At 43.8% G+C, this 23886-nt stretch overlaps 1 protein-coding gene across 1 annotated transcript; it reads right to left on the bottom strand.

Moving 5' to 3' along the window:
• Positions 1-17710: 17710 nt before the first annotated feature.
• Positions 17711-23495, bottom strand: palmda (palmdelphin a; the record flags this gene model as incomplete). Its single annotated transcript, XM_080503617.1, has 8 exons — positions 17711-18703; positions 18917-19029; positions 20306-20392; positions 20483-20507; positions 21797-21911; positions 21993-22120; positions 22218-22298; positions 23451-23495. 8 exons carry the CDS (start codon positions 23493-23495, stop codon positions 17711-17713), a joined length of 1587 nt encoding a protein of 528 aa, XP_080359743.1.
• Positions 23496-23886: the final 391 nt, after the last annotated feature.

The raw sequence follows: 23886 nt of genomic DNA, 5'->3' as shown, positions 1-23886 counted from the left end.
TCCAGCCCACATGAGAACAGTGTGAACCCATGAAGTCAAGACGTGTCGGTGGAGGGAGACAACACATCAAAATGTAACGCAGATCAATCTGAATTTGGCCTAAAAAATAATGAACAACTAAAGAAAAGAACACAATATGGGAGCTGATCTTTTATAAAGTCAGAACAGAACCAGTTCAAGAAGGAGTCGAACACAGAAAGTGTCCAAAATGAAACATGAAAGAGATGAAGATGTTTTAAATCAACAGATGAGAGAAAACTCATTCTCTTTGATGTAACCTGGAAAACACAACAATATTCTAAATCCATGAAGGCAAAGTGTTTTTCCTCCTTCAGGGTGTGGTCTGCACACACACACACACACACACACACACACACACACACACACACACACACACACACACACACACACACACACACACACACACACACACACACACACACTGGTAGTTGTGTTGGTTTCTGGGTGTTTTGTTCTGTGTGGTAACTGTAACTGTAATATATCTGCAGCACACAGTTCACATTGTAAACATCTTGGTTGGCCTCATTTTCCTCTCTAATATTTTCTTTCCCCGGAGGAACATTACCAAAGGAGCAGTGTGTAATGTATTCCTAAAAAAGTCAATTAAAATGTTGGCCTCATTATTATTGAGAGGCGTTATGTTTCTGGATACAAATATCAGTAGTGAGCAAACATGTTAATAGAGAGAACATCCAGTCCAGCTCCAGTCTGATCGGCTACATGACGGACAGGCTCCACTTCAAATGGCATTATTTATGCTATATATATATATATTTAGTCGTCAGGTGCACACACTGAACTGCCCTTGTTTATACGTGGCACTAAGACGCCGCCTCCACTCGTTCTGTACTTAAGAGTTGTAAACAAACAACACATGTACATGTCAGTGTGGCCAGTAGTCTTAAATAAATCTGGTTTATTAGGGAAAATAATCAAGCAAAGTAGTTTAAAGGACCAAATGACGGTGTGTGGATGATTGTTTCCAGCCTGCGGGGGTCAGTGTCCATCACAAGGAATGACTTCAGGCTCATTAGTGAATCATCGGGGAAGTGAAGTGTGATTCATGAGCTGCAAATCCAACAGTACCCAACATTAACCCGATATTAAACATTTTAACTTCTTCAAAAGAAAACACTCGCCGACAGGACACTGAAATATTACTGGGAAGTCACTTAAGGAAGCCTTGGAATGTGAATCCTCAGTGTGGACGGAGCAAAATATTAGTTTTCTAATGAACCAGAGGCATTATTCACTAGACTTCTCACATATTACTTTGTATAATTTATTTATTTATTTGTTTATTTACCATCTAGCTGTTTATTTATCTATTTATCTTTCGATTGATTGGTTGGTTGATTTCAGGCAAAAATAAAGTTCACATTGAACATAAAATGTGAAGTGGAACAAGAACATATCAACAACAGTAGCATCAGTTTCAATCTGTCAATAGGTTGACGTTACTTGATTTGTACTCCCAGTTTGTTCCAAAGTTTGACTCCACATACGGAAACATAAAAACCTTTCTGAGTGGCTGGAGCTCCAGGAGGTGGAAACTCTCCACACCCTCTCACATTCTGGACTGTCAGGAGCTGTAGAGAAATGCTGTACATTAGTGGGTCGTCATTTGTTGAAGGCTTTATATAAAGATATTGATATTATAGTTTACAAGATCCTTAAACTGGAGCAGTTTTGACTGAATAAACAAGTTGTGAGTGATCTGAAGCTTGTAATGATCTGCACCGCTCCTTTCTGGAACATGATGAATGGATTGGTGGTGGTGAATTATGTTTTTATGTGTCTGACGTGTTTCTATGACAGTTTATGATCAAATATAACTCCCAACAATGTATTCTCATTTATATTTTCAATAATTAGTTGCAGTTCAGGATTCCTTTTCAGACTGCTGAATATGATTGCATTCAGTTTTTGCATGTTAAAAGATTATTTATTTATTTCCATCTATTTGAAAATAATTATATTAAGTTCCTTGTTCACAGTGTGCACAGGCTCGTTATAATTACCACTACTGTAGAATATATTAGTGTTGTCAGAATACGTTTTAGATCCCGCGATACTTTAGAAATATCATTGATATACACATTGAAGAGTTGTGACCCCAACACTGACCCCTGGGGTCTGTCTGACCTCTACGGCCCCGTCGTCTCCAACAGTCATTGCGTAAAGAAATAAACCCCCAAAACTAATACTAATAATGATTCCAGCTTTAATTCTATCTTATTGTGAATGATTCAGTTCCCGCTAGATTTCTGCGTCCCCCAGGAGATGCGCAGTGAGAACGTCTCCACCGAGCACGTGGACTTCATGCTGGCACGCAAGCAGTGGAAGAAGATGGAGGCGGAGGTCAAAGGTCACCCCACCCCCAAACCGGGCCTGAGAGCTCAGGGGAGTTTCCAGGGGACGCACTCCTCGCTGTATCCGCCCGCCCGCAGCCCGCGGCTCAAACACAGGTACCACGTCCACGTCCACTCGTCCACACCTTCGGGTTTGTCGGTATCACCACTCTGCTCCTGCTCGGCTTCCTCCCAGGGAGGTGCAGCCCCCCGCGGCCCGGGAGCCCCCCTTGTCCTCCACGCTGTCTCCCAGCTCGGAGGACTCCGGGCTGGACGACCCGTCCTACCGCAGCCCCCCCGAGGAGCCGGAGACCGCCGTGGAGCGAGAGATCAGACTGACTCTGGAGAGAGAGGAGCAGCACCGCCGGGAGAGGGGCAGGATCGCTCAGGGGCTCAACATAGCCAGGTGACCAAAACACACGTAACACCGCTGCTGTCCGCCGCCGGCCCACTGAGCTGGAAACACAACCTGCCTGCAGCTTGTTTTAATGTAACCTGCACTGTAAAAAATCTGTATTATTAGTAGTAGTAGTAGTAGTGGTAGTAGTAGTAGTAGTTGTAGTAGTGGTAGTACTGGTAGTACTGGTAGTGGTAGTAGTTGTAGTAGTAGTAGTATTGGTAGTAGTAGTTGTAGTAGTAGTAGTAGTAGTAGTAGTGGTAGTAGTTGTAGTAGTGGTAGTACTGGTAGTACTGGTAGTGGTAGTAGTTGTAGTAGTAGTAGTAGTATTGGTAGTGGTAGTAGTAGTAGTAGTAGTAGTAGTAGTAGTAGTGGTAGTAGTAGTAGTGGTAGTAGTTGTAGTAGTGGTAGTACTGGTAGTACTGGTAGTGGTAGTAGTTGTAGTAGTAGTAGTATTGGTAGTAGTAGTTGTAGTAGTAGTAGTAGTAGTAGTAGTAGTAGTAGTAGTAGTAGTAGTAGTAGTAGTACTGGTAGTGGTAGTAGTTGTAGTAGTAGTAGTAGTACTGGTAGTAGTTGTAGTAGTAGTAGTACTGGTTGTGGTAGTGGTAGTAGTAGTAGTAGTAGTAGTAGTAGTAGTGGTAGTAGTTGTAGTAGTGGTAGTACTGGTAGTACTGGTAGTGGTAGTAGTTGTAGTAGTAGTAGTATTGGTAGTAGTAGTTGTAGTAGTAGTAGTAGTAGTAGTAGTAGTACTGGTAGTGGTAGTAGTTGTAGTAGTAGTAGTAGTACTGGTAGTAGTAGTAGTTGTAGTAGTAGTAGTACTGGTTGTGGTAGTGGTAGTAGTAGTAGTAGTGGTAGTAGTAGTAGTATTGGTAGTAGTAGTTGTAGTAGTAGTAGTAGTAGTAGTAGTAGTAGTAGTAGTAGTAGTAGTACTGGTAGTGGTAGTAGTTGTAGTAGTAGTAGTAGTACTGGTAGTAGTAGTAGTTGTAGTAGTAGTAGTACTGGTTGTGGTAGTGGTAGTAGTTGTAGTAGTAGTAGTATTGGTAGTAGTAGTAGTAGTAGTAGTAGTAGTAGTAGTAGTAGTAGTAGTAGTAGTAGTAGTACTGGTAGTGGTAGTAGTTGTAGTAGTAGTAGTAGTAGTACTGGTAGTGGTAGTAGTTGTAGTAGTAGTAGTAGTAGTAGTACTGGTAGTAGTAGTAGTTGTAGTAGTAGTAGTACTGGTTGTGGTAGTGGTAGTAGTAGTAGTAGTGGTAGTACTGGTAGTAGTAGTAGTAGTAGTAGTAGTAGTACAATATACAATACAATCTGTCCTGTTTAACATCTTTACGCTGTTTAAGGAAACAAAACAAAACACACTCATGAACAGTTTATGCTTGATGATTGATAACATTTCAATTATTAAACTAACAGCAAGTAAAAGGAAAACCTTCAGAATTCTCATTTCTATTAAAGTGTCATGGCCCGTGGTCTCCAGGGAGGGTTGTCATGGACCATGTTAGAGCCTTCAGGGGCTTCAGGGGAGTGTGTCTGTTGTTTTCACTCATCTTTGAGGAACCAATGCAGAAACTGAAAATGGACATATTGACTCAAGAAAGAATCTTGAAGTTTGCATCAGGTTTCCGATCTCAGAGCCACTATTTTCATGTGACACACCATCATTTGTTTGGGGAGTAAAGCGACCTTGTTTAAAATCCATCAGGTGTGTATTTAATACAATCAGACAGAGGAAAATCACAACAACAGTGTAACATTTGAGTGAAGTGGCCTGTGATTGGTTAAAGAGTGTGTGTGTGTGTGTGTGTGTGTGTGTGTGTGTGTGTGTGTGTGTGTGTGTGTGTGTGTGTGTGTGTGTGTGTGTGTGTGTGTGTGTGTGTACAATAGTAATGCAGTTAATCTGACAAGGTCTAATCCTACTGGTTTCGAAATAGTAAGAAATTGATTGTCACAGAGAAATGTGGTCATCTGAGAGTAACACAATACTTAGTAACTTAGTTACTTAGTAGCACGTTACCAGCTTCACTGTGTGGTTAGCCAACGAGCTACTTGACTAGCTAGCGTCGCTGACACCAGTGAAACTCATAAACACTGTTGATGTCGAGAAAAACTGTAACTGCAGTCACCTGCAGCTTGTCCGCCTTAGCAACAGTAACTAAGGGAGGCGGGGCTTAGCCTAACATTCAGCTGATCCCAGCAGAGCTAATCTGTATGAAGGTGCACAGCAGCGTGTCCTGGTTCCCTTCATGAGAGACGGACGGACACGCTGAAGGTGAATGAAGGAGAGGCCACGTCCTTCCTGAAGGAGAAACTTTATTTAAGCGTTGATGTTGCGGAGGCGTCACTCTGATGTCACCACGTCTCTTCACTCTGAAGTGAAACCGGCGTGTTTTTTTCTCTCTTTGCTCTGCGTTCAGGCCGTCCAGCCTGCAGACCGGACGATCTCCACCCAGACCTCCGGCCTGCCGGACCCCGACTCTCTCCATCTCTCCTTCCCCCCCCTGCTCCTCCTCCCTCCCCAGACCCACGTACCACGAGCTGACGGCCAACAACGTCATCATCCTGGAGCCCGACTCCTCCGGCGCCGCCTCCAGGAGCCGCCTCCTCTCCACCGCCATCGGCGGCCTCCCCGACTGGCCGTCCGGCCAGGACGCGCCCCCGGCCAACGTGATCGTGGTGGAGACCTCCAACCTCATCATCCGCAGCGCCTCCGAGTTCTGCCTGAGCTCCGGGCCGGCGGCGGTGGCGGCGGCGGCGGCGGCGGCGCCGCAGGAGAGCACCTTCACCTCCAACCCCTTCTTCAAGCTGCGCTCTCTCAGCAGCCAGTCGCTGGTGGAGAGGGAGATCCGCCTGGTGCGGCAGAGGGAGGAGGAGTGGAGGCGGCAGAGGGAGGACATGTGGAGGAGGAAGAAGGAGGAGCAGGGGAGGAGAGGGAGGGAGCGCTACGACACCGTGCTGGTGTCGCCCGGCCTCAGCGACAACATCAGCTTCACTGGTACGGAGCCACAGAACACACATTGTCCCGTCCAGGTTGATGTTCAGCAGATTTGATTCTCACTAATTGACATAAAGCACAATATTAAACAATGACTCCCATCTCCCCCGCCCAGTGTGCTGCTGTGCGTCTGCACATTGTGGAATAATGCTGCAATATGTAATAACCTGCTACATATTGCAGCAGTGGTTCCAAAATGCAGGTTCAATGATTAAAGTGGCACCAACAGTCTGCTTTCATTTCTTCCAGAAAATAGAAATGGCAGGTGGAAATACTGATCTGCTTGTAGCTTTAAACATCCACCACAGTGGCGGATATAGAAAGTCACACCTGATTTAGAGCCCGGCGTTCTGCCATTGTTCTGTTGGGACATGAGCAGAAGCAGAGAGGGACAGAATTGTCCTCCAGCTGAATATCATCTTTAAACATGGAATCATGTCTATGTATAAAGGTCTAAATCTATTACATAATGCACCATATTATTACATTTTCAGAAAAAAAAGTGGAACACAAAAATTTTGTAATAACAAAATTATTACAAAATGTAATTTAGCACATAATGACGTGAAAATGTTTGATGTTATTACATATTGCACCATTATTACATAATGCAGCGCTGCACACCTTGTGCTCCATGACCTTTAACCTTTACTGTAAAGCCCCTTCACAATAATGTCAAATATTCTTCAGGATCACAACAAACGGTTGTTAGTGAAACGTCACAGAATTTGAAGTGGTGTGTGAAGATGAAGTCGCGTGAATCCTGTTCATGTGGTTTCTCTGAGTTGTCATGGAGACGCTCCACCGCAGCTCCAAACTTCACTCTGCTTTTGTGTTTACGTTTCACTTCAAGCCTTCTGAAATTGACATTTTATTCATTTAGTTTAAAAGAGGATCGAGGAAAAAGTCAGAAGTCGTCTGATTTTGGACTTTTGAGTGTGAATGGAGTTTTGGTTTTGTTGTTTCAGTTCCAGAGGTCCCAGACAGATGTGTGTCCTCCCCGTCCTCCCCCTCCAGGACCCGCAAAATGGAACGATCCAGTTTGTCTTGTGACCACAAGGTTGGCTCACACACACACACACACACACACACACACACACACACACACACACACACACACACACACACACACACACACACACACACTGGTATTGGTTTTATATGGGGTTATATTGTGCCAAAATTCTGAGCGAGCGATGGGAATATTTGAGCGCCAAAAAATTAATTGTGTAAGCACACTGCATGTTGTAATCCAGGATCATTATTTAGTTTTCCTTATTTCTGTTTTCCCTCGCAGTTTGTTTGTCCCTCTTCTTCTTCTTCTTCTTCTTCTTCTTCTTCATTGGTTATGAGGCACTTCCAGAATCCAAAGTAACCAATCAGAATTCAACGCCCGCCCCCAATTTCTGTGATTGGTGGACAACCGTGTCTGTCACATTTGGGCTTTGCACATTTTGAGCGAGCGCACAGCAGAACTTGAGCGGAGGTGGAGAGATTTGAGCGAGCGAGAGACAGAGAGAGAGAGAGAGAGAGAGAGAGAGGTTGAGCGCAGAGGAAGAATCTGAGCGCAGAAATGATTTTTGAGCGCAATCTCAAGTTTTTCTTTGCGCAATTTAAATATTTCCTGAAAATGCTATTAGTGCGCTTGCACAATAAAAAATTTTGCGCTAAAATTTTCCCATCGCTCGCTCAGAATTTTGGCACAAATATAACTCCATAGTTTTAAGGATGCAGTAAGGTTTGATGAAATGCCTATTTGTGCCTCCAGGGGGCAGCAGTGAGTCTGTAGAACCCAGTTTGGATCTGATCCAAACTGGGTTTGAGTGACAATTTTAAATAAATTAGTGTGTTGACGACTCGACCAGAGAAGGAGGCAGAGCCTTCATTAACACTACAGTAAGTGATCATTATTGAGTCTTTGACTAATAAATAAATGTTTTCTTTAGATAAAGTATTAAATAAAATACAGTGACTTGAACTGGGTTTGGATCTGGAGCTAAATCACACGTTCATGCAAAAAGATTGTGCTTTTATTTTGAACGTTGCAGGTGATTTACTAAGAGTAGCATCACATACACACAGAAGTATTCAAATAAGAGCTCAAATCTCTCATCACAATAAGAGCAGCAGCGTTGGTTCTTACTGGACTAAGAGCAGACCAGATGCTGGATTTACAAAACCTCCAGACTGGCTGGCCGGCTGGAAAACCTCAGTACTCGTACTCACATGAAGTACCTGAGTGTAATACTGTAAGTTATAGAAAAGCTGAGCTCAGTCACTGCAGTCGTGGCTGAAGACCCGTCACGGAGCCTCTGGGACCTGGACTTCAGTCCCAGCAGCACCAGGAAGGGCTTCAGGTGTGAAAGTCCAATGATACCTCCATATTCTCTAATGATCAACTACTGCAGCATTAATGAATCTACTTGTACTGGTTTTTCCACTTCGTCTATATAGAACTTATTTCGACAGTGGAGGTGAGTGAATGTGCTTCACAGGCATTAGAAGAATACACATTGTTTAAGTTCAGATGTTTATATGGACATCTCTGTTAAATGTACAGATAGAAACTCCCTCTGATCGACCTTTAGAGATGTTTTCTATTTTGTAGAAGTTAAGTGACACTTCACGTATTGAGAAAATGTGTTATGTTGTGTGTTTGGATCGTTTCTCTTCCTGAAAGTGACGGTTTCACTGCACTCATGTGTCTTCACATTATTCTGTTCTGTCTCTTATGATTTCCAATCTTGGATAATTGGTTTTGTTTTTCCGCCCCTCCATTCGTTTGCTTCTTATCGATTGTGAACTTTCTGATCGGTCAATCAGCTGGATTGATCGCACATCAAATCCTCCGGTTCACAATTTGGCAAATTACACCATCACGTGGCTCGATCGCTTCATTTTCCCTCCACACCTTCACACACTCATCCATTTTTCCCCTTTTCTCCGTCCGTCCATCCATCCACCGCTCCGTCCATGTGTCTTTGCTCCAGTGGTTCAGCTGAATCTCCCCCCCCCTCCCTCCAGTTCCCCTCTTCCCTCTCTTCGGCGCCTCGACGGCAGAACACCATGGCGGAGCGGTGGGAGGCCTCCCTGCTCGCCAATCAGAAGAAGGAGTGAGAAATGCCCATGAGGTCCCCCGTCCCCCCGTCCTCTGTCCCCCCCGTCCCCCCGTCCAGGATGATCAAAGAGTCCTGTGAGTCTGCAGAGTGTGTCAAAGGTTCCGTGTCGCCGCTGGACTTCCTGCGGACGCTGCAGGGAAAGAACACTCTAGTTTCTCTCGGTGACGGCGACCTTTGACCCCCTCTGGCACGCCGGACACACGGACGCCACGTCACAAGAACTGACGACGATATTTTAACCAATGAGCACATTTAAAGCTTTCCACCTCTATATTTGATATTTAGAGCACCTTGATTTCTACATGTTGATGAATTGTGCCGCTACTACGCTATTAGTGCTGTTTGTTGATTTCTATGACTGACGTGTGATGCAGTGATTCCCCAAACGCCATCTGATATGTTCCTTCCAAGGTTTAGGCTGATGTCGTTCGCTTGAATCAAAATGTGTCGCTAAATTTCCCTGAAGTGTCTCCGTCTGTCCCGAGACGGACGCTCCCGCTGCCACAACCTGGACACACTGAGAAATGTTCAAGCAGTCGCTTCAAAGGCATGGAAACACTGTTTCTGTGCAAGACAGTGATACGCAGTGATCGCCGCCATTCTGACCTCTGGAATCTGAGAGGAACTTGAAAAAAACGGCATTAGCGGATTGAGCTGTTGGGGGTTTTGTGCATTTTTAAAGGTGCCACTGAGATTTAGAAAATCACTGCGTAGAGTCTGAGGTTTTACTGAGCAAATGATCAATAGCGTTCAGAACGTCCAGGCAGAACAATGCAAGCAACTGATTGACTCTTTTCTTTATTCATCCTCTTGGAATCGCTTCCTACATGCTGTTCCTCGTGAAACGTTTATAATCATATAAAATTAACTTTAATGGTTTTCTAACAGTAACGTGTGTCCCCAGAGTCTGTGTATGAAGCCCCAGAAGTGAGGAAAGTCTGTCCTCTCCCTCACTTTCTCCACTTTTAATGGAAGGTGTGCTCATACAGGAGAATCAGAGATTTTCCCTTCATGATGTCATGAGGGGAAACAACCATTTCCTCTGGTAGTGGAGCTCTGCTTTACCACTATACTGAATACATTCAATATAACGTGAAAAACCACAACAGTTAGCAGGAGTTAGCATTAGCTAGTAGTAACTATAACAACACAACGACCAAACTAAGTAATTTATTCCGACACAATATATTTAACTCTTCATCTTCTGGGCCTTCTTCTTCTTCTTCTGGGTCACATTCTGGTTCGAACTGGTTGAACGACGGCGTTTATATGGGTTAGGGTGAGAAATCCACCATTAACATTAGCACATTGTACCGGTGTTTCAAATGAACTGGTTTCCTTGTTAAATGGTGACCAACTTCCTTTGGCATTCGTTGTTGCTGCTAGTTTTATTTATTTATTTATTTATTTATTTATTTATTTGGGACCGCTCACACGGTTGAAAAAAGGCACTATACAAATGAAGTCCATTCACCATTTATTTACTTTATTTCTGAACATATACAAAAAAAAAAGAAACACAGAGAAACAAACAAAAAAAAAAAAAAAGATGAACATCTAAATGAGTAAACCAGAGTTCAATGGCGTTCGTCAGGATGGCTATGGATGTCTGTCAGGTTTTTAACGTCCGTCATTAGCAGCAACAAGGGATGCTAAAGAGTCACCAGTTAACAGGGAAACCACTTAATCCGAAACACCGGAAATCTTTTCTCCTGAGTCAGTCCTGGAATCGGGACAGACACAGACACATCCTGTTCTCAGCCACTAGAGAGACTTTTAGACTGGAGGAAATTCTGAAATTATAAAAAAAAACAAAAAAAAACTGTATGACGTGGGACTTTTAGAAGACTTGAGAAGCTCGTGATGGCAGACGGCATCATGAGAATGAGTGCATGGCGTGCTTGATCGCTTTTTGGCTGGCAGCCTGTGTTGATGTGGTGAGGCCACCAGGAAGATGTGCTTCATGTGATCCAGTGTGGAAACTGCTTCAAAGTGCTTCAAGTGAATGGCTGCAACAGGTTGTAAACACAACGAGCCCCCACGTGACGTACGGGTGTCCTACTGCACTATTAGGATCAACCAGGCGGTAGGAGAGCTGCTTTATTTTGATATTTTGGGATATTGTAACACTGACGTGAAGGTTTTTACACATTTCTATGTCTTGATTCCTATAAAAAGAGATTAATTGTCAAGTATTTTTGCTCCTTATATTGATGACCTGAGTGACGCTGTTGAATATACAAGCTTGTATATGAGAAAAGGTTTCTAATAATGCGAGAGAATGAATTCTGTCCATTTTTTAGGAGACGACTTTTGTGTGTGAGTGTGTTTCGCTCCCTCGTCCTCCCTGCAGATGATCTGTGTTGGTTTGGCTTCTGCAGCGTGAGTCCAGGTTGCCAGCTTCTCTCGTCAGCTCAGATCAGATACTGGAGGCTTCCAACTCTAAAGTCTGTTCCATCAACCACAGAGGCTTTGTCTGCTTTGAGTTCGTCAAACTTAGATTTGCACATGTTTTTAAAATAAAGCCATAAGAAGACGTTTTCCAGTAAACAGGTGGGAGAAGGGACGCTTCAAATGAATGAGTAGTGACGCGTCAGAGCAGCGAGGCTCTGCAGCGTGAGCAGCGCGCCTTGTTAATGGATTAACCCTTTAGAGTCCTATCAGAGCAATAACCACCAAAACACCAGCCCAACAGGAAGTTATTGTTGATCGTGACGAGGGTCATTTGATTTCAGTTGCACTTTAAGCCACTTCTTCTTTCTACTTCCAGCTCTGGTCACAGTCCAGTCAAACCTTTTGCATTTCAGTTTCTGGGTCGATTCACAATTGAACTTTAATCCGCAATAAGTGCAGTTGTTTTCTCACATCTCTACCGACAGGGGGCAGCAACAGGAAACGTGTGGGAGATGACTTCATTTCTTAGGAAAAGCTATTGATTATTTTATTTAAAGTTACACTTTCAACACATGTATTTCTTTAATGGACACAAAAAAAATAAAAAAAGTTTCAGTGCAACACTCCATGTTTAACTGGTGTGACAGCTGCAGACTATCAAGACTGGGCAGATGTTGCCATTAAATCACTTTCAAAACTTTTCAATTAATATATTAATCAAAACAAAAAGAGAAGTGAATGAAATAAAAGTGAAAAGACAATGACTACAACATGGTTGAGGGTCGTGAACATTTAACCTTTATTCAATATGGGAAAAACCATTAGAAATGACATATCGCCTTTTGGATCACAATTTTTTTTTAGTTTCCCCATTTGAAACTTGACATTTGAAAGAAGGGCTACAGGAAACATAAAGTAGAGAAAAATCCAGATAATCTGAAATGTAACTCGCTCTGACAAACCACTCAGGTCAAAAGCGCCTAAATAATCTCAAATAGATTGAAAGTGTTCTATATTTAATCCACTTCAAAACTATGACAGCACTCTCTTCACAAACGTCCTCCTGATGATATCAATGGACTGATTTTTAGGAAAAGCTGCGTTTATTCTAATAAGAGACTTTAAAAACCTCCGGCTCCACCGTCACTGTTGGATTTAGTTTGGAAACGAGGAGTTTGTCTTCCTCCAGATGTTCCTCGTGGCCACTGAGGTTCAGACTGAAGCCACCAGAAGCCAAAGAGGTCAAACAGGAAGGTGCTTCTGCTCGTTTCACCACCTCCAGGTCAAAAGAAGTCAACATTTCACTGCGACTTCTGGGCTGAGTTCTCTTTGTTTGTCATTTTATTTAAAGGAATAGATGGATTGTATTGTAGCATGTTTTACTTTCTGCTGCCTGCTCGCTGATTTCAAGCCTCATGTTTAGTTTTAGAGCTGAAGCTGAGATTCCTCAGTTCAAACCGCCGACTCATCGTTTATTCCGCTGAGCTTTACTAGTTTGTTTGAATTCACTTATATAATGTTGCCAAATGGAAGGTGATCCTCAATAAAGTGTGACAGTGAAGTGCTGCTGTGTGCACTGCTTGCTTTCTTTCCTTCTTTCTTCCTTTCTTTCTTTCCTTCTTTCTTTCTTTCTTTCTTTCTTTCCTTCTTTCTTTCTTTCTTTCTTTCTTTCTTTCTTTCTTTCCTTCTTTCTTTCTTTCTTTCTTTCCTTCCTTTCTTTCTTTCCTTCTTTCTTCCTTTCTTTCTTTCTTTCTTTCTTTCTTTCCTTCCTTTCTTTCTTTCCTTCTTTCTTCCTTTCTTTCTTTCTTTCTTTCTTTCTTTCCTTCTTCCTTTCTTTCTTTCTTTCTTTCTTTCCTTCTTCCTTTCCTTCTTTCTTCCTTTCTTTCTTTCTTTCTTTCTTTCTTTCCTTCCTTCTTTCTTCCTTTCTTTCTTTCTTTCTTTCCTTCTTCCTTTCTTTCTTTCTTTCTTTCTTTCCTTATTTCTTCCTTTCTTTCTTTCCTTCTTTCCTTCTTCCTTTCTTTCTTTCTTTCTTTCCTTATTTCTTCCTTTCTTTCTTTCCTTCTTTCTTTCTTTCCTTCTTTCTTTCTTTCCTTCTTTCCTTCTTCCTTTCTTTCTTTCCTTATTTCTTCCTTTCTTTCTTTCCTTCTTTCTTCCTTTCTTTCTTTCTTTCCTTCTTTCCTTCTTCCTTTCTTTCTTTCTTTCTTTCTTTCCTTCTTTCTTCCTTTCTTTCTTCCTTTCTTTCTTTCTTTCCACTATATATCTTTCTATCTTTCTTCTGCCACAAACTAACCAAAGCAGATCCAGGAGGAGGTGGAAAGGAACAAATACCATTTACTCACATGACTAGAAATTTAGTTTAATTAAAGTGATTACATTTAAAATATTGTCCCGTGGAAATACTGCAGTGAAAGATGGAGAACAAAGCAATGTCACGATAAGATCCAACGCAAACAAACTAAGTAACTAAGTAACTTATTCTGACTATACCTTTTATATGAGCTACTTTTTACTGTCTCTTCAGTATATTTTTAGACTTTCACTTGTACTTGTATAAACGTTTATCAAAGCTAATGTACTCGAGTACAATATTTTAGTACTCTTTCCACCTCCGGATCCAGGTAACATATCAGACACCTGGAGAGAGAGAGAGAGAGAGAGAGAGAGAGAGAGAGAGAGACATAGAAGTTTGTTGAGCAAGTAACCACGTGACCTTTTTTTTTAATTAATAAACATTGTAAAGTAATAATTTGAAAACAGATCACTTTAAAAAACTCAATTTTTTTGCAGCAGACGATCACAACTTCAAACTCTTTGCTCACTTCAGAAATCTTCAAATAAACGGTAAGATTGAATTTTACATGAAAAACTGGGGACAAAAATCTTGATGGAGATGAAGAAAAGATGAAGTAAGTGAATTAAAGTTGTGTAAATTAAACAAAAAGGTGTCAAATATTCAAAATAAAAAACAATCTATTATAAAACCTGTCTTTTTTGTATTTGGCATTGCAGTGACACTTGTAGGAAATCCAGTGTTTAAGTTGTAGAACCAATTGTGAACATTTTTCAAAGTTACATAATGACAATTTTAGCCTATCGAGGTTTTTTTATTTATTTTTTTAATGTAAATACAAGTTCAGTTGGAAGACCTTCTTTATCAGATATAATTGAAATCTAGTAGTGTTTCTAAGATTGCTCCAAATAGTCCCAAATGTAAAAGTGTAGGTCTCTACCAGGGTAAATCTTGGATCTGCTCCCCTGCCCTGAGAGGAATCTGACCTGCCGTCATCATTGTCCTTATTGTCTGCTCACGCTGGTTCCAGCCTCAGGCTGACCACAGTGGACAGACGTGATGACGGTTGTGCAGCAGCAGCGTCGTCCAGCATTAACATCAATCAAATGAACTGTTAAACGACTTTGATTCAGTTCATCAGTCGCGGCTCCTGATTCACTGCAGAATGTTCTGCCTCAACCCTTTCACAAAGTCCCCCCTGGCTTATTTTTAACACATGTGTCTTTAATTCATTAAAACCAAAGACAAAATTGTGCAGTAAGTGTATTTTGTGTGTGTATGTCTTTATCAGTATCGTTTTGGCACATTACATTCAAATTTAAAATCAGCTCGATATTAAAACATAAAAAAAGCTTTTAAGGATTCGCCATCTTTCTTTTTCTCTTCATAGGAATATTTAATTAATCTTCACTAAAGTTTGTTTTCTGTCAGACAGTCGATGAAGGTGCTGGTCTATAAAGTGAGTTCTAGTGAAACTTGTTTAAAAATCTATTCTAAAAGTGACAACCTGTTCATTTATAGAGGGTAAAACAGATGTTTTTTAGTGGGTGACAACTTGAGCCAGTTGTTATGTTTCAGATAATCGAGAAAAATCAAATGTTACGTAAGTATGAAAACAAAAGAATCAGTGACCAAAGCCTGAGCACGAAGAGAAGGCCTGGACATGTCTTGCCCTCTTCAGACAACCCTTCAGGTTTAATCAGTCAACTTTAATCTCTGAGGCTTTTTTTTTTACTACCCTCAGTCTTGACTTGCAGGCTCCCACCGCGGTTCTGTAACGACTGTGATCACTGAGCAGGTTTATGAGTGATGTGAAGGCTGAAACGCTTCACAAGACACTGCTGACCACAAGGTGCTGGGAGACAGCCTGACAGTCCGTACTGAGGGCAAACCAAGGCCTAGGCCAAGAACTAGAACCACCAGCTGAATTACTGAAACATTGAGATCAACTGTACTTTAAGGAAAGACATGGAGCCCTGTCATCATGTCCTGGTTCTCCCTGTTCCTGTCTGGAAGACGTCACGGACCAAACCCAGTGTCTCTCTCTGGACCGTGAGCGTCCTGCAGCTCAGAGACAAATGAAAGGTTCAGCCTGTCAGGTCAAACGGTCACAGCATCCCGCTGAGGCCTCAGACTGACGGACAGCGTGACGCCCCGGATGGATCACATGTCATCAATGTGGCAGACGCACACTGTGGGTGTTGGAAACGATTGATGTCACTGGTGGATGAAGCGCCGCATCACGTCCTCACGCTCCTCGTCTCGCACCGCAGACACACGCTGAGGGTTTGGTTGATGAAGTACATGATAGAATACCAAGTAGACGTTCCCAGAGGGTGAGCAGAAGCCTTGTCCTGATTTGACCTCCATTCTCATTGGAGGTGATCGGTTTGGCCAGCAGGAGGAGCCATTGCGTAGAGCAGCGCGTGAGGATTCAGTTCATCGTTAGTGTGTGAGCAGTGAACACAGGTCCCTGTGGAAGTCATCAATTTGTGCTTATATATATATATATATATATATATATAAACAAGCACAACTCTGACCATACTTCCACATAAAGTGGAAACGAGAAAGTAGAAAAAGAAAGAATAAAAAGACAGCAGCTGCTCATCAGGAATTATTTGCTTAATGATTTTTTTATCAGAAGACTGATTGTTTAAATTATAGCCATTTGACAATAATCAATAATCTACATATAGTTAGCAGACTGACACTGATATTAACACTTATTGTTCATGAATCCAATGTTCAGTATCCAGTAGAGGGCGCTCCGCCGCCCTTCATTCCAGTCCAGAACAGAGTGAAGAATGAAAAGCTGCCGGTATTTCCTGCAGCCAGCGGTTTACCTCAGTGAGCCGACAAGCTTGCGAAGTAAACAACTCAAGAAGTTTCCTGTTTGCCACGACGGCCTCGTCGCGTCGTTCACACGTGACGGATGTTATTCGTTCTCCGCCCAGGCTTTAACCGCTGCCGCCTCATTGACCAGCCGTCGCCATCTTTGATGTGACACGTGGATGCGACACGTGGATGCACGCCATTCCTCAACGTCGTCACAGACGTGTCTCCTCGGCATGAAAAACTTTGATCGGCTGATATATGAACATTTTATTCCCAAATCAGCCTAAAAAAAAAAACCCCATTAGTCGGATCTGGATCAGAAGAAACTGGCTTTCATCTTGAAAGATCAAACAGTACTGTATCCAGAAACCAGACAACTCCACTTCCCAGAATCCACTTTTCCTCGTGTATCTTGAGAAGGTGTCAGAACCAAAAGGTAAAAAAGTGGAACATCACTTTATTTTCATGTACTAGTGAAACTGACTGATGAAGCCACAGTGGAAACAAGAAGACACGTTTTCAAACTGAAAGCCTCTCAGGAGCAGACATATGACAACATTAGCCTTTATTTGGAAAACACACTCAGTCTGGTATTCAACCAAGGAAAACGGTGTTTGGTGTGACTGTCTTCACTCCCAGATGACTTTACAGAATCGGTCACACTGACGGGAGACGTGGATTTAATGACTCCACAATACAGACGGCAGTACGACTTTAAAGGAGTCATGTCATCCGGCGTTTCAACACTTTCACATGGTTTGTTCGTTGGTCCAACATCATTGTATTCATAGTCTATTGTCCCAAATTCAGCTGCACTCACAATCTGCTGTGTCTGTGTGAGCTGGACTGGCTCCGCCCACACACGGCCATCTATGGGAAGAGGAGGAAGTCCTTCCTCTCGTGGCGCCATGTGCCAGAGCAGAGCTGCCTGATTGTGGATAGAGCCTACCTTGATTGTGATTGGCTAAACCCCCGATGACACTCTATAGGGTTTGATTTCTGATTGGCTGGTTGGAGCAACGCACTTTTTAAACCCTGGAACAAGCCAGGGAGAGAGAGGACACACTTTCTTCACCTCTGGGTGTCGTTCCAGGTGTGGAGACGATTAGTACTGCTGGAGAACCTTTAGGAAGTGAATTTTACATAATATGACACCTTTAAATCTGCAGGAGGAAACATTATTCATGCTGACAATGACCACATGTCGGGCTCTTCATGTTCAGCCAGTGTTCTTCTCCAGTCGCTCCATCGTGCAGGAAGACGTTAGTACCAGCAAACAGCCACAGGAGGGCAGCACAGAGCGCCAGTGAGTCTTCAGCAGACAATGCAGCACGCTTTGTGTTTTTTCTGGATCTTACTTATATCTGCTCCTCCGTGGCGCTGCGTCCAGGCCCCGCCCCTTCCCTTCCCATTGGCTGAGCCTGCCGGCGGCGGCTGGCCGTGGCTCCTCTTCTCCTCCCGCACACCGACGCCGCCGCAGCTCTCCTGCTCGTCTCCGACGACGACCAGCTCCGCTTTCAGGGCGCCGTCACACCCGTGCATCTGTCCGCTGTCGTCCATGGCCATCTGGAAGCCCATGAAAATGGCGGTGATGGGCTCCGTGGTGTCCATGGTGTTGAGGATGGTGTATGGGGGGTCGTCGCCGTAGGCCGGGGAGTGTGGCCGGTCGCAGTGGGCGGAGCCTCTGTGGGGTTGGAGGTATGGCGTGCTGGGGCAGTAAAGCTGCTCGTCGTCCACGCTGATGTAGTCGGTGAGGGGAATGTGGTGGGCTGGAGTGTAGCAGAGCTGCGGCTGATTGGCCGTCACCACCTCCTGGTCATGTGACCTGGGAGGAGGGCAGCCCGCCTCTCTGCCGCCATCCAGCCTACTCCGGGCGGCGTGCCGACCAGCGCTCTGCACGCTGGGAAGCGTCGCCACGTGGAACGAACTGTAACGGCCGTCTCTGCGGTTGCCATGGTGACGAGCTTGTCCCTTGTGGTTTCCAGGCTGCTGGCGTTGATTGCTCTGGTTGTTCCTGACCTCCAGGCTGCTGTGACAGACTTCCTGGTGACGACAGCGTTCAGCCTGAGAGGTTCCCCTCACGTTGAACTCTCTCTGCGCCATGTTGCTCCGGAGGGCCTGGTCACTCACATGGCTTCTGACCTCGTGGCCCCCGGCTCCGCCTCGCTGGTTGTAAAAACAGCGCTCCTCTCCTCTGGCGAGGCTTCTCTTCGGCTGATTGAGTAGGCGATGCTCTGAGGCGCTTCTCAGCAGGTGGTCCACTTCACTGGCAGACAGTTCCTGAGCACTGCTCCGATCCCCGGGACCCTTGAAGAGGAAACAAGACACAGCAGGGACAAGCTGGTGACACAAGCAGCAGACCAGGAACCTTCTGAAGCTTTTGTTGACTCGTCGATGTTGGTTTACACGACGATGGCATAAGAAACGTTTTGGAATCAGCCGATGTCGGCGTGGGAGCAGCACTACCCGCACCTCATGAGGACCGAAAGCATAAATACACTTTGTCCCGTCGTCAAAAACCTTGAGCCCGGCGAGGCGCCCGACGTCCTCGGCAGCGACGTCCGCGGTAGAAAGGATCTGGCTCTCTCCCGTCAGCCTGTTCCTCGCCACATTGATCTCCATGGCAACCAGCGCTGAAACACAGGAACGACAGAGCAGCTTCATCTGCGTGTCGGACGATGAACAACACACGTGTTTATTAACATTATTTATTTGATAACAGAAGTTCAGCTTTTGCTTCATGGAAAGGAGAGACGGGGGAAATGACCATAGGTCAGTGTTACAACATGGACATTTTTACCCCCAACCTATAAAGCCAAATGTGTACAAATGTGTCAGAAACATATGAAGTACTCCTCCTGACTAAAGGTCAGGGGTCACGCCTCCACCTAATTGTCTCTGCCACTCAATCAACCCGTCCAGCTCTGCCCCCCCCCCCAATCATTCATCTTCATCTCTAATCCCCCCCACCCACCCCCACTCATCCATTCACCCTTATTCCTTAGTACAGACAGGCTTAAGTATTGAATCCTTAAAAGCTCCAGTGTTTAAAGTTGAAGGACTTTATGTTCCTCCAGAGAAGCCATCAGTTTACCTTTTCAGGTGTTTTGGAGAGGAAGGGTAATTAAGTATGTAGGTCTAAAATTAACGGGTTTTAATAATCAGAGGCTGCTCTGGGACATGTTTAAAACCTTCAGTGAAAACCCCTGGAGACAGATTGGTATGGATTACCATGACTAAGAGTGACACCAACGTTTTTCCCCAAAGGACTTAAGGAAGTTCCAACAAACACCCATTTAAGCATTAAGGAACGGATCAATGGTCGACGGCGCTTGAGACAATTTCAGAGAATGATACGTGTAAAATATGTCCTCATTTCATCCCTCAGAGCTCCGATAACAGTTTGTCCTTTCTCCGCCTGCGTTCAGCCCGACGGCATCGTTCAGCCAAGGATCACATTTGGTTTTGAGCTTCCTGGTTTTAAAAGGAGCCACAGTTTGGTCGTCAGGTGGAGGAAAAGGATAAGCTGAGGCCGTCAGTATTGTTATTGAAGGACCCTGAATCACACTGACGTGGCTGAATGCAGAGAGCTGATTAGCAGTGGAGGGATTGATGGTACGACGGCACCCAGCGTTAGTATGACGTTCAACTGTGTTACTTCCAACAGGACAGTCTGTGATCACAGAACACTGCATCACAGACCTGCGGGTTACAAACTGGCAAACAATTTGAGAAAACAACATGTTCGTGAGTGAGTCCACACTTGGATTGCATAAGATTAGAAGAGTCAGAACAACTTGTGTTTGACACTCCTAAAATTCTATACTGAAGAACGCAGGTCTGCAAGGCGACATGTAAACGCGTTCCCACTCCTCTAACGACCCTGTGAAGGAGGCGACCGGGGCTCACTCTTTGTTGCCAGGTTGGGTTCAGACAGTCTGCTGCTGGGCGGACAGAAGGCCTCCTCACGGACGACTGTGGTCACCTGAAACTGATCTTTGGCACAGAAATCAAAACTCTTACCATACATGCACCGGTAATGTAACGTAGGACCTTGGGGACATTGAAGAAGCGGCCATGACCTACCGGGAACAAAGCTGTCCTGTGCTTCCTGTAAGACACACATGAGCAACAGTGAAATCAACAGAGTGCCTGTGGGATTCTGTGTTTAATATTAAAGGAGAATAGTACAAAGAAATTGGAGCAGAAATGGCACCTCACTCAATTAAAAGTATTTCAAACAGCCTGGAGAGACAGTTTGTTAATCTGCAAAAGTGGAACGTTCAACTGTTCCACTTTAATAGAAGAAAACAAGAACAACCCTTGGTTCTCTTCAGGCCTGCAGCTCCGTCGACCCTCGTAGCCCTTTAGCTTTGAGCAGTAAGGACTTTGTAAACTACTTCAATAAAAACATTCTAAATATGAGGAATACAATTAAAGACACACAACTGTCACACACAGATCAACCACATGTTCAGATTTGTCCATTGAATGTGATCCAGTTATCCAGCGTCCTATAGGGCTCTCTGAGTTCTCCCCAACCGTGGCTTCATCTAAACCAGGGGGGTCCTGCATGTTTTAGTTCCCCCCCTGAATCTAATGATGATGTCATCACCAAGGTTGTGAAAAAGCCCAATAGTGAGCCCCTCATTGCAGTCAGGTGGGAGGAGCTAAACCCTGCAGGGCCACCGAGGTCGGACACCCCTGATCTAAACCAACAACTTGCCTGTTAGATCCAATCCCAACTAAATCGCTTCTTCATGATAAACGCAACTTTTTACTTTCCTTCTGCTTGTTTATGTGAAATTGTTGGGTTTTTCTCTGTAATGGTGCCTCGGAGTGACTGCTGTATTTGGCGCGCGACAGAAATGAAATGAAATTGAATTGTGTTTGTCTCTCGTGGAGCAACAAGACCCTCAAACCAGTTTGTGTAATTTAAGATGGGATTTTAGGGTGAAGGTAGCAATCTGATTAAGATTAGGAATTGAGATTATCTCGATGACTCTCATGGTTTAACTAAAGGGCAACTGAAACTAGGGATTCAGGGACGCACATTATCTGTATAAGTTTCTCTTCATACATACAGACTCTAAGATTCTTCTCGTTTTTGGAACTCATTTCTAGGTTTTTGTATTTGTGACTTTCAGATTTTCATCAAAATCTTTTCATTGAACTGCAAAGGAGATAAACATGAAGTGGAGTGATCAGCCAGATTAGAGGATGTTATAAATGAACACCAAAACAAAGTTAGCAGTCACAAGGACATACGAATGTGAGAGCCATGCACAAAAAAAGAGTAGAAAGAGCTTTTAGAGCTCCACAAGCGCAGAAAGATAAAACCCCACCTCATCAGAATTAGTTGTTAATCTCTTGTGGTTAGACGTTAGATTAGTTGTGTACCTTTATAATGTCTTCTGAGCTTTTCTCTACCGTCTTCAGTCTGTTGAGGATGAAGCTCTCGTTGACAGAGATCATAGACTCTTCTCTCTCCAGGTAGTCCACCTCCAGTTCTATCCTGTTGGGACAAAGAGCAGGACAAGTGAAGACATGTCCTGCAGGTCCTCCGCCTGGAGTGGCAGCTGCTGACGTTGTGTACTTGTGGATGCTGAGCTGCAGCGCTCTGGTCTGCTGCTGGTCACAATGGACACTGTGGGCCTGCGGGGCGTTGGAGGCGTTGTGGGAAGCGGAGTCCTGCAGCAGCCACCGCTCCTTCAGAACTTTTTTCTGGCAAATTTTAAAAGACAAAAAAAAAACATGGCATTCAACAAGCATGGCTCACATACTGTACAAATCCACAACACGTGTGCTCAGCGTCACGGACCTTCAGACGCTGTAATTCCAGCTTCTCGTGGTCCAGTTCAAGCTTCCTCTGTCGGATGCTCTCTTGAATTCGGTGTTTCTCCTGTCACAAGAGGAAAAGTAGTGTAAAGTGACGGTTAGCGTGCGGCTAATGTAGCAAGCTAAGCTAACCAGTGGAAGATTGTGGACTGTTGAGTCTGTGTTTGTGTTGTGAAAATCTATTGATAATTGTGTGTGAGTTGGTGCAAAGTAAGAACCTGTGACTGTCTTCACCTCAAACATTACGTTGGGTTCATTTGCCCCCAATGTCGACTGGCAGGCCAACTCTTTGTCAGCCTAAAAGCCTTTTTTCCACTTTTTTCTTATGCTAGATAGCAGAGGTGCTGTATAGCTTATCTATCTATATATATACACATATATATATATATATATATACTACGATATTGTTGTTCATGTTGTTTTAACCAAGTGTAATTTTACAGTATCTCAAAAAGGAAAACAAAAGTCACATTGATGGCCATGGAGTCCGTCCACATGAAGCTACAAGACCATGATTGTCCTCGCGAGGTCACAAGTTTCCCCCTTTTTTTGGTAATAACATTACATTTTAAAGGTCAGATTATTGTTGTTAGGATACTTTAAAAAAATAATCAAGACCTTTTTTTTGCCCATATGGCACATCCTTATAGCCTTCACACCTCCAAGAATCACTGTATTGGCACTTATTTCAAACAGAACCTTACAGGAATCTCTCTGGCATGACAAAAGTGTGCTTGAGGACAAATAAAACCCAGCATTACAGATAATTCTGAGCATAATCAAGCAAAATCCTCTTGTAAAAACCTAATTTACAGGTCTTGGCGTCTACTACAACTCTCTGGTGGAAAGGCGGAGCGAGGTGTCATCCATATAGCGGTGAAATTAAATATTATGTTTTGAAAAATGATGAGGAGGATGGGTCCGAGGACAGAGCCCTGGGGGACACCAGAGGAGAGGGATGATGGCTGGAACCTGAAGAACTTTAAGTGAACAGAGTGAAACTGCATAGGTACAATTAGAACAATAAACAAACAATTGCAGACGCACAAATCTAAGTGCAGACGACCAACTCTCCAGACGCACACACAAGTCATTTTGCCGCTATAGCTATAGCCCCGTAGCACCGCATACGACCCCCCCCATCAGCGAAAAGTGAGTTAAAGTAAACAGAGCCATGCTATTTTAAAAGTGTCTGGTGATCAGAGTGAAGCCTCACCGTGATGGCCTGGAGCCTCTCCTTCAGCAGGCCGCTCTCCTCCATGACGCTCTCCTGCACGTCAACAGACCAGCAGATCAATGAAATTGGAATTAAGACTGGATCATATAAACACACACGCTCTGCTCATATGGATTTAGGGTTTGGAAGATGTGTGAATCAATGTTTTCATGCACTTTTACACGAACCGTTTTTAATACGATCAGACTTTAACTTCCACCTTCGAAATCACCGTTTTGTTTTTGCTTTCTGACGAGATCATCAGTCAGGGAGGCGGCGTGTCTAATACAGAAACGGGTCTGCAGAGCGCGTAGTCGGGGGTAAACATGTTCGCCAGGATCTTATGGCTGAAGATAGTGTTTGTAGAAAGTAACCAACATATACGACATCTAACATATGACAGGATGTGAACTTCTACAATAATTCTGATTTTCAA

This window comes from Blennius ocellaris (assembly GCF_963422515.1).
Source record: "Blennius ocellaris genome assembly, chromosome: 10".
NCBI lineage: Eukaryota > Metazoa > Chordata > Actinopteri > Blenniiformes > Blenniidae > Blennius > Blennius ocellaris.
The sequence above is the reverse complement of the archived record's forward strand: the minus strand, read 5'-3'. Positions and strand labels throughout refer to the sequence as shown.